Source organism: Cygnus atratus, chromosome 7 (assembly GCF_013377495.2).
Source record: "Cygnus atratus isolate AKBS03 ecotype Queensland, Australia chromosome 7, CAtr_DNAZoo_HiC_assembly, whole genome shotgun sequence".
Lineage (NCBI taxonomy): Eukaryota > Metazoa > Chordata > Aves > Anseriformes > Anatidae > Cygnus > Cygnus atratus.
In genome coordinates, this window is record NC_066368.1 from 12,356,308 (window position 1) to 12,373,386 (window position 17,079).

Consider the following 17,079-nt stretch of genomic DNA (forward strand, 5'->3'; position numbering starts at 1 on the left):
TGCAGCACTTTTACAGGCTTCTTAGCTTCAAGCACTTGTTGACTTTTCTACAAAGGGTGAGAACATACCATTCAGGATGAAAACAGTGAGTTTGTAATGACTAAGGTGAGCTTAGTGCAGTGGTTTTAGTTCCCATGACTGCACGTATTAACAAGAATCTTGCTGAACTAACCCAAAAGGATAAAAGAAGTTGAAAGGGGGTGCAACTAGCCTAGCAAAATTTCTTACAGGATTGTCCATCCCATAACCTCTGCCATTGTCCTTCATCTGTGTCTTTAGAAACAGCAAAATGTGTTTAACTGCAAAGCAGTGGGGGCACAACTGAGATCCTCTGACACTCAGCTAACTGCCTTCTCACGTTCAAAGACAGATTCACAAAGTTTGGCAGGTTCACCTTCCACTGCCTAGTCCCACCGACAGACCTGAAGAATGCAAAAAGAACACAAAGCAGGTCAAAAGAATTAAAAAAAAAATCAACCAAATGTTAATCTGATAAATGTCTGCGCCACTAAAAGCCTGTGTTTAAAGGCTGCAGACCTGGTAGAGACACTGCGAATTCCAGGTTAATAAGAGCTACATGGCTGATTCAGAGCAGTTGCATACATCTGGCCCTACACTGAAAACATAGCCCAGTGATGATGCTAAAGCAGCAGTAACAGTTGCCAGTGCCAGCTCAGAGTATCTAGAGGTAATTAATGCATATGGTGTATGGTGGAACATGTCTGATGTAGAGACAGTGCCAAATAACTGGGCTAGCAGAAGGGCTGTGCTTTCTCCCAGCATAAAATACCAGCAGCAGTAGAGGGGTCAGACCCTCAGCTGGGATAACTAAAGGCTTTTCATCAACTGATGTACACAGACTTCACCCAGAATTGCTGTTTAGGTCCTGAATGTGGAATCTAAGGCATCTTTACAGTGGGTGGAAGAAACTCCTGAGAAAACAAGAGGGTCTTACATATTGTCATTCAACCCAAAAAGCTCAGCAGCCTTGACCTGTTCTTCGAGGTAGCACTAAAATTAGGCAGAACCAGGAGGAAGGGTCAGGAGCTGTATTTTTAGCAGCTCGTTCCCACCACTGTGTTCTCCCACACAGTCGCCTGGATATTCTTATCTATCCAAAAAGGGGATAATTTGCTGCTGCTGAGTGACAGAATGGGAGAAGGAATAAAAACCTGTCACAAATAAATGCAAATAAACCACAAGTGTTGACATGACAACTAGCTTCCTGCCTACTGAGAAATGTGTCATTTCGAGTGTGTTACACCAGCAATCAAACATACTCAAAGAATGGCACCCGATTAATATTCACGGGAAGTTGGTGGTAGAGAAGGGGGGTAGTGCCCTATCCACTTTCCATTTAGTAACTTGTTTATTTATTTTCATATATTTTACAACACAAAACCTGCAGAAGAAAACATAGGCACAACAACAACAAAAAAAAAAAAACTTCAAACCTGTCTTTGGATATAAAACTAAGTTTAATTTTGAGTTGCTTCCTGATGTCCCACATAAAATGAAAAATAATTCCCATTAAAACACATCCCTTTAAAAACACACAAAAAAACACCCCTTTAAAACACAAAATTCCCTTTAAAAGTCAGGTAAAAATATGACAGGGTATAATAAACAGTAACATCTAAGCAAGAAAAAATGCCATGCAGTGTAACAAATCTTGATGTGGATATTTTGCAAGGCCAGAGGATCAGACTAGAGAAAAACCCAAACCAACAGTTTAAAATTAGATTATTCCAAAACTCTGAGGATTTTATTATTATTATTATTATTATTTTTTGCAAAGGCCAAAATTTCAAGGCCAGAAAGGCTGGTTTTCTTCAGCTGAATGGAAGCCGAAGATCAAAAGTCCAAAGTAATAATCCCAGAAGACCCTACACAACTATCTTCTAAAATCATCAGCATCTCCTTTTTAACATTTAAATTCCCAGAACATCTCACATTTTTCTGCAAGTCAAATGGTGAACTGCCCCTGCGTTATCTGCCCAGCACTCAGCTCATATGTGAGTATGACTGAAAGCAAGAAACAACCCCAAGTTCCTGTCCAAGGATAGCTCCCCAGAGGGGCAGGTGGCATGCGCCCAAGCTGTGCAGCCCTATGAAGCCTCGCCTACTTTTCAGTGGGAGACGCATGCCTTAAGAGAAGTTGGCTTCAATCTGGGGATTATTTCCAGTTTATATAATGTCTCGGACTACAGCAGAATTAGTCTTTTTCATTCTTTTTGTTTGTTTTTCTTTTCACTGCAAAAAGAGTTGAGAAGTGCCCCCTATTTCCTAGCTGGCCTCAAAAACTTCTTGTGCTTATAACCTAACATCCAGCTATTTTCTCAGCCCATCCGTGAATGCAGCAATATGGACATCAAGCAGCCTGAAGGTTTTGCTGCAGCTCCAATCCCAACATCCATGCCTCCACACAAACCCTCCTGACAAATTTATTTCATTTAGGATTATGGAGTGGCTTTCCCAGAGGCATATCCATTTTCCAGTTGAGGCGCTCAAAACACCTCCCCATTGTTAATTAACATGGTTACCCACACTGAGAATCTGGAGTGTGTTATTATTCACCAGGAATTAGTTACCATTATCTTGTTTTATCTTTCAGGTAAGGTTTGTCTTTCTTTTTAATTTACTGTTTCTCTGTAATTAAAATATTGTTTATTGTATCATACCTGTGAGTGAGGAGATTATCTCACTGAACATCATGAAGTTTAATATATCTTTCCTAGGAGCACTTGTGGGTGCTTGTGTCCATGTATTTGTATTAGCTCCCTTGCATTCAGCCCCATCCTTCCCGCTATTACACCCAGGCAGAAGGTACAGTGCCCAAGGCTCCTACATGTTTTTATAATTTAGAAACGCAAGCCTAGATTATTATTCAGCTACAATAGCTCTGCCAAGATGTTGAAAAAAAAAAAAAGTGAAAATTTTCATCTGCTGTAAAAGACAGGAACAGCTTGAGATCAGCTAGGCGCTGGAATTCACAGCATCTTGCAAATATTCAGAGAGACAATGTACTGGGTTAGATTATGTTTGAAGACCACTCCTAATGACCAGACAGACAATACCCATGGAGCAAGATGTCTCAAAGGACATACAACAGAAGAGTGAACAGGACTTTCACCCCCCAGCTCCATGAGTTTATTGATAGCCCTGACTCACTTATGGATGAATGATACTCTAGCGTGTCCCGCCACCTGTTTGTTCCCAGCCATGCAATGTATTTATGTATTTTAGGCTCCAGTGTCTGAATCAGTATTAGATCAGTTCTTGGATCCCATGAGTAATTACTGTTAAAGAAGAAAAAAAAAGAAGAAAAAAAGAAATTAAAAGAATTAAAAGAAAGAAAAAAAAAACAAAGAAAGAAAGAAAAAATATCAAGTTCAGGATTCTAATCCCAAATACCACACACCAAAGACAAATGCCCCTCTAGAAGAATCGTGTACTTTTAAAATGGTCAGGGGCACTGAAGACAGGGATTCTAGTTCTTGACTAGAGCCAAGCAAAGGGAATACTCAAATCTCTGTCTCTTAATGCATCAGGTAAATGCCTGAGCCACCAGAATGACCTAAGAGGCATCATAAAAGCCTCCTTTTCCTCCTGCCAACCACTGAGGGAAAACTTTACTCACAAACTTTCCAGCTAAGAGGAGATAATTGCAGGGACCTCATTTTCCAGCAGGTCTAAGTGCCTCAGCCACTTCAGTGAGAGCATGAAGGACCATTTTTGCTATGGAGCCAGCCAGAAGGAAAGTTCAGCCTGCCATTCCTAGGCACACAGAGCTGTACCATTTCACACCAGGTGAGCCTATAGCTCTGAGGCAGTCGATGTTTTATAACACAAGCTAACATCGTTTTTAAGCCTTAAAAACTCTAATTGGAGCAATATGATTCTTCTGTGCTGTGTTTGGCTGGGAGATGAGTCCTTTTGGAGCTGTTCCCCAACAGGACACCCCAGCAGGGCCAGCACAGCCCACTGGGTCCCACCTGCTGGGACGATGCTTTGCAATGGGCCTGTTTTGCTGACGCTACTGTTCAAGCCTGACTTCCAGGGAAACCCTCAATAACATCAACAGCCAATTTCAAAATGCTGAATTTATATGTTGAAACAAGAACATACAGCAACCCCCCAAGCAAACAGGGCCCAAAGGAAGAGAGCTGTCTGTGAATGGGGGAGACATCTTTCAAATGAAGCATCTACATCCTTGACACATCCAGTATTCAAATAGCTGGGTGAGCCAAGTGTAAACTTAGTTTGAAAACAGCCCTCATCAGCAGTTTGTTTGCCTACTTACTTCTTTACTTGTTTTTTGCCACTTCTAGAATCTCTACAACTGCATATGCAGTTGCAAAGACACTGAAGAAGCCTCCCTACCTTGCCCACCCACCTGCCAGCCTGTTTTGCTCTTTCCCCATATTCAACAAACAGCTGTCACTCCTGAGCTTTTATTGCCTGGTTATTTATTCAGCTGCCATCACTAAATAGCAGTGGGAGGCCAATGAATGATTTTAGAAGATCCACAGCCTCAGAGAAGTCACCCTGATAGACAGAAGCTCATTCACACAGCATCTGGCCTACACAGCACTTGACTAAAGCAAAAAAGTTTGCAACCAACAAAAATGAAGTCTTTTCCCCTTAGAAATCCTCTACAACCTGAGTCTTATGCTGCTTTTCTACGCTGTCCCTGTAGCATAAAAGGGATACATCCCACAGGTGTGTAGCATTGAGCTGGAGTAATGTTGGCTTCACCCCCAGAAAGAGATGCATTAACATGCTACAAATCCTGTAAGAAATAACTAAAGCACTGTAGAGAGAGTGGTGGAGAAAATCAGTTTCCTAATACACATTGTTTTTTGCTGGAGGTTTGTTACAGAGGAATCTGTTCTACTGAAAATGTGGCTAGATTCATTTCAGTGAGGGGTTAAGATTTTGTTTTGTTTTTCCTATTTCTTACTTCAGATCCAGGCATCTCTTCAAGGCATGTAACGTTTTGGTATGGAGGACCTATTCACACATCCTAGGCAAAACTGAAAAATCCTTTCAAAATGAGTCAAAGGGTCCATGGGGCATAGAGACATTCTGGCCACAGAAGTCTGACCGTGAGCAATTTCTCAGATTCCTAGGAAGAACTTAACTGTTTTGAACACCTCTGGAAATGCATGGAGGCTGTACTGCACAGCGATGGCAACTCAGCTCTTCATGATTCATACATGAATCACGTAAAATACGTGATACCGAAAAAAAGTTAAATAGTGAACAGAATAGACTGCTCCGTAGCTCAACAGATTGTGCTTCTGCCCATCCTCTCCACAGACAGAAGCCCTGCCGCCTCTGAATTCTCCCCCAGGGTCGAAGGATAAAAATATGTCTCACATCAAACCCCATGACCCACATTTTTCCTATCAATTAAAATGTAAATGGGGAGACAAAATGAGCAAAGTGAATTTCAATTCCCATTCCATTCTGGGCTCAAAGTACACTTTTTCAGCATTGGCTCCAGGCACTCACGTCCATCAGCTGTCCGGGCTTCCATGTGTACAAGGTCTGGTTCTTTATCCAAACCCGCCACTGACCTAGGGGGAAGAGAGAAAAAAACAGAAATGACAACATCAGGTGAGGTAAAAGGCTGCTGTCAGATGGACAAAGTGAGGAAAAGCAAAAACAGTTCAACCCTGTGACACTGTGCATGTAGGTCCCTACCTCCTACCCTCTTCGTTGTCTCTTCTATGTTCCTATGCAGCCTGCTCCCAGGGACTATGTGCTAGCCTATAAACTACCCCTCCAGCTGCTGGTGAATGAGCCAACCTGTCCCTTGTCTCCAAGATCAAGAATACAGCAACCATTCTTGTGGTGGCAAAGCTAGCTGGTTCCAAGATCCATCAAAACCAGAGCTCTGTTTTCATGCGGCAAGAAAGATGAGGACACAGCAGCCACATGCTTATAAACAGAAAATTAAAAAGGGTTTTTACTCAGCTGAATAGTGAGGCAAGATCTGTTCCTGGTTTGCTGTGCAATCTTGCTACCATTTATCTCACAGAATCACAGAATTGCCTACGTTGGAAGAGACCTCCAAGATCACCTAGTCCAACCTCTGACCTAACACTAACAAGTCCTCCACTAAACCATATCACTAAGGGCTACATCTAAACGTCTTTTAAAGACCTCCAGGGCTGGTGACTCAACCACTTCCCTGGGCAGCCCATTCCAATGCCTAACAACCCTTTCAGTAAAGAAGTTCTTCCTAACATCCAACCTAAACCTCCCCTGGCACAACTTTAGCCCATTCCCCCTCATCCTGTCACCAGGCACGTGGGAGAATAGACCAACCCCCACCTCGCTACAGCCACCTTTAAGGTACCTACAGAGAGCGATAAGGTTGCCCCTGAGCCTCCTCTTCTCCAGGCTCTCAGTTTCCCCGTTTTCAATGGATGTACAAACGCATGGTAAAGTTCAGATAAAGAAATGTAAGACATTATTTATCATTCGCCCTTCAAAATTATGAAATAAGGCATGAACTTCTCTAAACCCACTAGCTGAAACCCAAGCACCTCAAAGCAAATCTTCATGTGTTTTTTTTTAATTTATTTTACTCCCTAAAAATGTTTTGCAAGGTACATTAGAAAGACAATTTTCCTCTTGGCAGAGGGAAAGTCAAGTCCAGAACAGAAATATTATTCTTAGTGTACTGGCTGATAAGAATCACTGGGAGATGAACATTTATTCCTAGCAATGGCTGGCAGGGGGAAAAAATATCCATAGATGTCCACGTGATTTATGGAGCTGCTTCTCCCGAGTTAACTAAAGGGTTAGATTAAAAAGGGACAACGACAAAAATCAGTTTCTAATTTGGTGGAAGCTGAATTTGATACAGTAGATTGTAAATAATAGATTCCCTCTGAGCCAGCCAACGTTCACAATTCCCTAATGTTCTGTAACATTTTTACCACAACCTTTTGCTGCTTTAATCCTTGGGGCATCAACAGCTAAAACATTTCAAAAAAAAAGCATACCAAATACAGATGCTCTGATATATTTTTGTGGAGCTGAAAAAGCGATTGAAGCAACAACAAACACATGTATGTGCCAGGGTTCAGCTAAGATCAGCCAGTGCTGCAAATGCCAAAACAGCTCAGTATGACCCAGAGTGGAGGTACCCGAAACTGGCTCTGCTCGTTAACTTAGAGCATCGCTTCAATAGCGAGCCTACTCACAACACACCGTGAACCATAGCAAAAAACAACACAGCAAAACAAAGCCGTGCAGGCAGAGCTTTCATCATTGCCACTCCTGGTGAGATATAGCCTGTTCCCTAATCACTACCACCAGTTTCAGGGTGATGCCACAAAGAAGATAGCACTGTGCGTTATCAGAAAGGATGCCAGGACGGGCCAGAGTCCCTGTGACCATGCAATTATCAGTGTCAAATCTTCTGAAAGATCCAGGTAGTGTTAAAAGTGACAGTAGGACTGATAGGAAATCCCTTAAAATGTCAGTGAAAAACACTACAGAGTGCAGCATCATTATTTCCCAGTACATAGGAAGAGCACATCTTTCCAGTCCATAGCAAAATCGTTCTGCTTTTTTCCACAATGAGCCATAAACGCTGTTCTCAGCTGTTCAGCGATCGTGACTCTCACTTGTGACTCACCAAACGGGACAGAGGAACGTGCTTTCCATGCATTATAACTCTATAAAAGGGACCAGCAATTTCAGCACTTTTTGGCAGAGGTTGGGAACACTTTAGGAATCCACCCCACGGCCCTTACCAGCAGGCTTTCTATTAAATCCAGCCATCGCTCTAGAGGCTGCACTCGCCAGATTTCCTTCTCAAAGCCAGACACTAGACTTTTGCACAGAGCCATTGGCTGTGTTGCCAATGCCAGTGTCACCCACTCCCCCTCCAGGCAGAGGGGGCACTGTGCCTCCCCCACAGCAAAGGGGCTAGCCCAGAAAGGAAGCATCAATATGAGGGGTGCCACAATGCTATCCATCTTAAAAGGGACTGAAATTAGTCGAATCTATGCATTTCCAGATAAAAGCCAGAATACTTATTACCGTTGTGAGTTTGCATACACAGCTCTGTGGATCCATTCCACTTATAATTCCTGTTATGTGAGCACACGAGACAGGAGTCTCCCGGAACATGTCAGTCTAACTTGAATCTCCTTCCCAGTGCCATCTACTTGTTTCCTTAATTAGTTTTGACAAGCCTGATGGTTCTTTTCAGAACAAGGACGACTTCAAAAGGACCGGCATACAGCATCCCCCAGTACTTCTCTGCTCACTGAATGCCGTACTTCAAGTGGAAAAGCTCACAAAGCAACCTCCTGCAGCCCAAAAGCAAAACAAGCTCCTGTTATCTACAGACAGATAACAACCCTGTAAAGTAATGCATTGGTCATACTTCCTTCTCCCAAACCTAGTTGTTCTCTTCTATCAAAGCCTCTGACTGAAAACAAATCCCCACTCAGCGCTGTTTCTTCATGCCTCCCCTCGAGTCTGTTCCCACTGGCAGAGACAATGGCTTTGCTTTTGCAGTGCTTCTGACTCCTGAATACGGGTATTTTCAGTATATGGTCTCTCATTGTTTGTCTGGAGAAGCTTTATGTGAAGAATGCAAAAAAGTTAGGCAGTGGAAAAAGCAAGATGTGAACACAGGTCCTGGAGCACACCTGCAAACACGCACACAGACTGTAAAGCTATTCCTTCATCCTCCGTGGTAACTTAGCTTGTCTTGAGAGCTCATTACATCAACCTCTCAGGTCTGGCAATACAAGAAGGTAAACACAGAAGAAACCTTCACAGCCTTACATTTTCTCATCCTTTCTTCCTCTGTATGACATTTGCAGGATGCACTGCTCAAAACTATTTGAGCAACTTAAATATGATGAGGAGAGATGTCAGCATCCTGTGACTTACCTTTCCTTTGCATGTTCTGTACAACCAAGCAGAGCCCGCAGAGCAGGCTGGATGGGAAGGGGCTTCATTGCCCTCTGGCTGAAAAACAGCTCTCTTTCAAAGGAAAGAGTAGTTAACAACACTCAGAAACACAAGCCCAGCTTGAAAACATTTTTTGTGCCTCATGGTCACACCTCAGACTCTAGGCACAGCTCAACTCTATTTTGCACATGCACAAACTCCAAATAGCAAAAACCAGATCAAGGCCCACAAAAGGCATCCATGTGTGTTGTTGCCCTGGCTGGCCCAGGGGGGAAAAAAAGGGTGCACACTGTGACAAACCATGCTAAATCAACATCCTCCACCATCCTCATTCATTTATCACCACCCAGATAAAAAAAAATGCTGAGAAAAGAAGATGCAGCCAGAAGTGACAGGAAAGGTCATTTTTTCCTGCTGACATGTTCCCTGACTGCTGCAGAAGCGGTTTTTGAAATGGGGAGCCTGCAGCTAGTGTTGCAGCTGGCACAGGATCACTGGCCAATTAAGAATTCAAACTACCTCTGAATCCCATCAGGAAAGAAGCAATGGTTACTTTTTCTCTATCTTCTGTTGCTTTTCTTTTTGTTCTCATGGTAGTTCTTTGATTTCACAAGATCTTTCCTCCCTTCTTTTCAGGTGAGGAGTCTCTGCTCTTGAAAGGTTAAGGACAGACAGGACCCTGGCAAAATTCTTACTTCTATCTTGAGGGCAGAGCATTGTGCATGGATGCATTTACTATGCTGTTCCAATAATATTTAATCTCTGACCCGGAGGGAGAGCAAGCAAGAAGAGCAAGGAAAACACAGTATTCTACATTTTAAATAGATATTCCTAAAATGTTTCTATGTAAGACACAATATAGTTCAAAATGAAAAATGCAAGCATATGCAAAGAAAAGAAAAAAGAAACGCACAAACTTTCAGTCTGGGTTACCTGCCCTACTGCACACGTCAGCTCACTGATTCTACTAACTCCACTGCCTTTCCCTGGAATTGGCCATTTTGCATTTTTTTCCCCTGTACTTTCCAGACACCAGGCATTAATGATGAACAGCAGCATTGAGATTTAGCTACTCTAGCATCTTAGATCAAAACTGCTGAGCAATTCAGACTGCCTGCTGTTGATCCCTGTTCCCTAAACCATCAACAGAGAATAAGAGATGTTCTAATCCTCCATCTCCTGGACCCATTCATTACGGGTGTGGAAGGGAGTTATCACTGGACCTCAGCAACATTTGAGTCGAGGGTATGTAATAAGGTCAAAAATCAGGTCACAGGGTTCAGGCTTTCAAACTTCGTCTGGGATCTGCTAGACTGAGCACTTTGCCGGGGGTGTGCCTTGCAGTCAAGATGGCATTCAGCAGCTCTGGCATTGAAAATAAAAACAAAACTTTTAAAACGGATTGAGACTTCCCCAAGATGCCAACTTAGAAACTCATTTTTGCAGGTTGGGACGTCAGACTGAAGGTAATTGTGACTGCTCACACAAAGAGACAGAGGAAACAGATGGAGACTACTTAGCAGGATGTTGTGCCATAGATAAGGACTGGAAATAGGAAGGAACAAGTCACATTTACTGTGGAATAATATGTAAAGGGGGGAAAACACATCCTCTTGCTGTAGGCAGTTACAATTAAATTAGTGGATGTTGCCGATTAGCCCGTTGCAATTTTAATTGTAGCCTGCCCCAGAAGTGAACAAACACTTCTGGATGGTACCAGGCAAGCAGTACATGTGACTAACTCATCCGAGCAACAAAAAGGCCATGTCTATATGGGCAGTCTGTATGGGAAACTGATCCAGACAATTCCTGTTCAACTGATGTGGATCTTCTCACACAGTTTCCTTGCTGAATTACACATGCCTTTTCAACATGGGCCAAAGGCCAACAGACTGCCTTCTCCATCACGTTGCCTCAGTATCAATAATTGGAGTTGCCTTCAGGTGATCAAGTGGATTCTGTGTTTTCCTGATATTTGCTAGAGCCAAGCCTTAAACTCGATCCCACCAGGCACTGGCTGTGCACACATAACAGCCAATGTGCACACAAACCACATACACTTCAGGCTTACAACATGTCGTAAAGTACTACGGCTGGGGAAAACTATATATATATAGTTGGGGAAATAATGTATTTATTAAACACATAAATACGGCATCATTCCCTGTGGCTAAACAGGGGAGATGTTGCTGGATGGGGTAGGATGTGATGAGGTCTCTGAAGAGTAATGGATAAAACACCTCTTTGCACAGTATAATTGAAACACAGCTTAGAAAAAAAATAATCTGTGCAGGAAGACACTGTAAGAAAGTGTCTTAGCCAGGTCCCCGGAGCTTTCTACTTCTTTCCCAGTGCTAATTTCTATGGTGCTACAATTCTGGACATCAGCAAAAGTAATTGTTGCAAGACTTAGCTTGCTAGATAAGGCAAAAACATTTGCCAAGTACTTTTTCTCATCTAATTTCTTTTCAACAAAGCCAATGCTTTGTAAAAAGGACCCAGTGAATTTTGAGCAGGTGTTCTGCCTCCTCCTATCAAAGCAAACAAACTTATGAAAACACACACACAAGCTGTGGACACACATCTACATACATGTACCTGACTAACTGTATCCCATCCCCACTACCTGCTGGATACCTGAATTAATATCCTGCAAACTCATAGTGGATTAAAGGTCCCAGAACTACAAAGTTGCTACAAGTTTCATAGACATAGAGGAGAGAGGCCTAAGTCAATTCTTTCATTGAGGGAAAGGCTGATATTTAGACTCAACCACCTTACAGATCAGTGGAGAAGCCACATGACAGCAGTCTCTGCTGCACACAAACATTTTTTTCCTCTTCTAATTGAATAAAAGAAGGTGACTCTTTTATATCTCAGAAATTAACAGCAATGGGAAAGAAATGTCACTGAATCTTTAAAGGATATTTGTCAACTGAACAAAGCTGCTGTTGATTTACATTTTTCTTCACCCCATATGCTAATACCAAAACCAAAGTACCTTACCTATACTATGTAAGGTACCTCTTGTTTTACCCATACTATGACTCCCAATACACCTAAGTGAAGTTTTGTGAAATAAACACTGAAAAATATGTGGGCAGAAGGGTGAAGAACCTCACTCACAGACCTGTTTGAAAGCACCAGCAGCACAGGCAAGGCATATGCTGGAGGTGGCATCCTAATTTCCCAGTGCTGCCTGAAATAACTTCTCCTGGGGCCTGAGCCTCATGCAGGGAGCAGATCTGTCAGCTATGTCAAACCAGCACTCATAGTGGGTACGTTCCCAGGTGCAGTCACAGTTCTGCTGCTTACTTTCAGACTAAATAAGCTACTTCCATGCAGCCTGCTGCTCCTGCCTCAGCTTGGTACACCTGAACCTTGATGTGTAAAAGCAGTCCTGAAGGTTTCTCCTGAGAAATAAAAGCAAGAGGATCAAAATATGGTGGAACTAATGAAGCATCAGCTCGTCCAGCTAAGACGTTTTTGTCTTAAAGGTGTCTCAAAGATTCAGCACATGATATACTATCAGCCCTGTCCCATGTGCATCTAACACAGTGAGGCTTACTTTGAGGAAAGCACTCCTAAAAAGTAGAGAGGATATTCACCTGTCACTACAAGTCTGCAAACTTTATGGTGGATAAATTGGAAACATTTTCCAATGGAAGGATTTGATTCTGTTCTGTTTTCTGAAGGACAGGACACTTTTTAGAGAATTCGTTTTTCCAGTATTTTAGATTTCAAGTCCTTCAAGGAAATAAGAATAAAAATCTATTTTTGGAAATACTAAAAAATGACATATTTTCAGCTTTCTTCTTTCTCACGCCTTTCTTCCCTCATCATCCTTCTTTATTTGGAATAGGAAGGGAAAAAATACTGAAAAATAGTATAGGAAGGGGAACACCAAAACACAGAGATTATCTTGTACAGAATCCATTTTGGAGATCAAAATCTAAGGAAGTCTAAGGGGTGGTGGTGTTTATTGTTATTTGCAGCTTTTTGGAAAATATAAATAAATCAGGGAAATTACATTTTCTAGCCAGCTGTGCTTTGCACAAATCTGTGAAAGCCAAGCACAGGGTTTTTGTTTCGGTTCCCAGACTGATCACTGACATACTGAGTGACTTTCAGCTCTTTCCCTGCATTTGATTTAAAATTAGTTTAGTGCCTACTATATTAAGAAGCCCAGTTAATTAATGTTTGCCCAGTGCTTGGCTATCTTCCTTTGTAAGTCATGTGGATGAGGAATTGCTATAGATTATTGCTTTGTTTTTTCAGGAAACATGAATCAACCGTGTTTCGGCCCAACTTAGAAAAGCAAAACACATGCTCAAAGAACCCATCAGCTCAGCCTGCCAGTCCTGCAGTCAAGGACCTGGCTGGAGTTGGTGTTTCTCTCCATGGAAGGCAATGGTTAGAAGACTCACTGCTCTCAGTTTGTCTCCTAGCAAAAGTATCTTAAACATGATCTGCTCAAGCAATGTGTTACACCAGAATAAGGATTCTCAGTTCACTGTGTGTTTAATTCCCCTCATTTGTATGAACACTTTCTTACAGCAAATATGACATGCCTGAAATGCTAAGGCTCAGTGATTCAGTTATTAACACTGTATTCCAAGGCAGAATACAGTGCCTCTGAAAAGCTTCGGAGTGAGAGCATCATTTAATAAATGAATGCAGCAGTAGATGAATAAAAATAAAACTTAAATTGTCCAAAGAGGGGATGCCAGCATGAAACTTGGCACAGACAGAATGTATAGGGTATGCTGATGAGCTCCATATGCCTACGGGCATTGTACATTGTATTAATTAAGGAAGGATGAGTCTTCACATTCCCTGTTGCAGAATATTGCAGAGAATCACCCTGGGATAACATCTAACATTCTGGAAATAAATTTGCCATTCAGTTTATACATTTTGGAGAAAGACGCTGTGAAAAACTGTATTTCCATCACAAACCTTTTCTGACTGTTGTTTCACTGCATTTCAGATGCTAACCAGAAGAGAACAAATGGCTTGTTTCATTCTTTGACTTTTTACTATCAGTCATGAAAGGCAGAGAAGAGGAGGGAGAGGTGGGGCAGGAGCAGAAAGACAGAGGAGGAGAATAAAATACTCTGTTTTGGACCAGCAAGCATAAATGCATCAATGTAGTTCCTTGCCCCCAAAAATCACACTTAATTAGCTTCTGAGAGAGATAAACTCATTTGTCTCAACATTCACAAGAGGAGAAGACAAAGAAGCAGGAAACAAAAAGCATTCTTCCAGCAGACATCTGCAAAGCCAGGCTGTCTGCAGAAACAGTCTGTGTGGCTATGATGGGTGAAAGCAAACCTAACAGGAGTTCTGTACATGTGTCTTGTGATGAGATAGGTTTGTACTCAAAACAAAGGTAACCTCAGAGACAGCACAGAGAGGAGAGATATAAAATGGGCAAGGCCACTTGCAGGTCTCTCCATCAGTGGAAGAATGACACTGTAGCAGGAGAGACCTGAGACACCACAGAGCTTTTGTGGGTTCATTTGCTCCAAGTTAGAGGGATGCTCCATCATACCAGGGGGCTGAGTACTAGATGGGCTCCCAGCTCTTCACAACAGCAGAGTTCCCATGTGTCCCCATCGCCAAAGCATCACCCTTTTCAAGTAAGAAATCTCATGGTCGAATGCTGCAACAGGAGTTTGTGCTACCCACATGCCAAGAAGCAAAGATGTATGGCCAAGCTCTAGGTGAATCAAGAGCTTCTCTTTGTCGGGTTCTTAATCTGTTGTTATGGATGAGCAATAAAGGGAAAGAAAAGTACAAGGCCAAATGAAAAGTAATACTCTGCTGGTTTCTAGCCTCAAGGTAAATTCCAAAGTGTCAACGCATTGTTCAAATCTAATGATTTGTAGAAAGAAAACGAATTCTGGAGAAACTACAGCAGATCCAGAAATGGCTTTAGGGAGTCACTATTACAGATTGCCCTTAAAACCAATATTATAATGGAACATGTCTCCTTCCCTCAAAGATTTTCAATCAAAACCTGAAAACCAAAAATATTGTGAGAGCAAAACCTAAGAATCTTTCTGTACCCTTTGGCCAAAAACCTGGCAGGGTTTTTTGGTTTGTTTTTTTTTCGATTAAAAAAAAAAAGAAAAAAAGATATTCTCATGTGAGAGAAAACCCAGATCTACTTCAATCAGCTCTGAAGTCTACTGGTATTATTCATTACTTCCTCACGTCCTTGCTGACAGTCACAGGTCAGTATCTTTCTCTTAAACTCAGCTGCAGAAATTCTGATATTTCACTAAACATGGGGATGTGTCTACATCCCATTTTTATTGTCTTCTGCCCAGTGGAGAACAATTATCCATGAGGTAATTACAGAGCTACGATAACCACTGCTATCTTCTATTCCAATTAGATTGCTACAAATATGCAAGTTAAACAGCCTCACTCACTGCCTTCTCGTCCTTGTTCTGTATATGATCAGCAAGAGACAAGTTACTTAATCAACATTATTTAAAAGAACCTGTAGTGCAGCTAATAAGATCCTGCTTCCCGCTCTTAGGTTGTGATGTAGCTTCGTGCTCACTATGCTTAACAATAGCAGAATTAAACTCATCTCATTCTACAGAGGAGACTCAGGGGAACGCCAGGGAACGAAAGGATGGGAGTTTCAATTTCTTCTCTTGACGAGAATGAATTCTGCCTCATATAGCTGCTGATGAATTGTCGTTTTAAGAGAGTTTGTTAATTTCCAACAGGCAGAAGGCATAAAGAGAGACCTCCTTATCTTTAATGGATGTTATTGAGCAACACAAATGGTTCACGTTTAAATGAATGTGGAAACATCTTGTCTGTTTTGCCATGATAAGACTGTTCTTCCTGCACAGCATGGGTTCAGCTCCTTCTGTTAAATAAAACAACTGTTTTTGTTCAACTTAATGGCAGGCAAACTTCCTAAGGTTTGGAGACTGAAGTCGGTTCAGAGAATGAAATGGAATTTATCTGGGTCCTTCCTCGCTCTTCTTGAGAAAATTACCTGAAGAGCTTTGAGGTATGACTGAAATTCTAGTTTCAAGCAAAAATGGCCCCTAAGAGTACTGATGTACTTATTGAGGATAAATTCTTCATTAGATTGCATCTTCCTCCAGTACAAGAATGCTTCCAGCCCTGACTGCTACAAAGAAACAGGATCTGTAAAAACTCACACCAAGGTGTGTCTCTGGAAATCCAAGTGGGACCATCTGGGATGAGATCTGGGGCAGTGGGTCCAGGAATGCTCCTCGGCTCCCTGATGTCAGCAGATGTTTTGCCACTGAATGAAATGGCTGAAAAATTACATCCATAATCAAAGCAGGTGAAAAGATCATTCCTAATGTTCTCAGAACAGTGGTGGTTTTTAAAACAAATCCCACATGTTTTTCTGCCAGCCATCTGAAAGCCAGAGGGGTTCTCTCCTACAGTGAAAATGAGTCCATTTGCCCAGAAATGGGAGATCAGTGTGGTACAAACCACAGGCCAAAACCTAACACAAATAATACACAAAAAAATTAAGACAATACTCCTTGCTAGCCAGAGAGCACAAAACATGATACTACTGTCAGCCTGGCAGCCTTTTTGATTTGCTTTGCCAAACTACAACAGTATGGGAGATCACCATATGCCTCAGGGAGATGCGTTATTCAATATATTAATTAGAGGGCTGGCTTTCATCGCTGCTTCCTACAAAGTATCACAAAGAATTACTCTGTTATTGACAGACTGAAATTAATGCGTTTGAGTTCACATCTATTAGGAAGAGGAAGAACGAAGTCAGCCCATGCAGGCTGCATGAGCCCGCAGCACAGCATTTAGGCTTCTGATACTGCTCTGTGAAACATGGCCATGAAGTTGTCATCACATCTTATTTGGCGCCCTGTTGCATGAGAAGGAAACAGATCCTTCCAACGTTTGCTGTTGAGACTGATACGGTACTGGGATCCACTTACCTAGGAGTAGCATAGAACAAATTCCTCCTTACACCTTTCTTGCGAAGTGGTTTATCTGGTCTGCTCATCTTGGACACTTAGCCATAAGAGAGTGGGGAGGATTAGACATTGATCCAGGATTTACAATGGGGAAATAAGAGAAGAGGCTGGTCCCCAG

At 42.1% G+C, this 17,079-nt stretch overlaps 1 protein-coding gene across 1 annotated transcript in view; it reads right to left on the bottom strand.

Moving 5' to 3' along the window:
* Positions 1-17,079, bottom strand: part of SORCS3 (sortilin related VPS10 domain containing receptor 3) — a 279,845-nt gene that overhangs the window by 79,315 nt on the left and 183,451 nt on the right. The window contains exon 7 of the mRNA XM_035547545.1: positions 5,518-5,582. Coding sequence (XP_035403438.1) covers positions 5,518-5,582 — 65 coding nt within the window. The remainder of the gene's footprint in view (positions 1-5,517; positions 5,583-17,079) is intronic.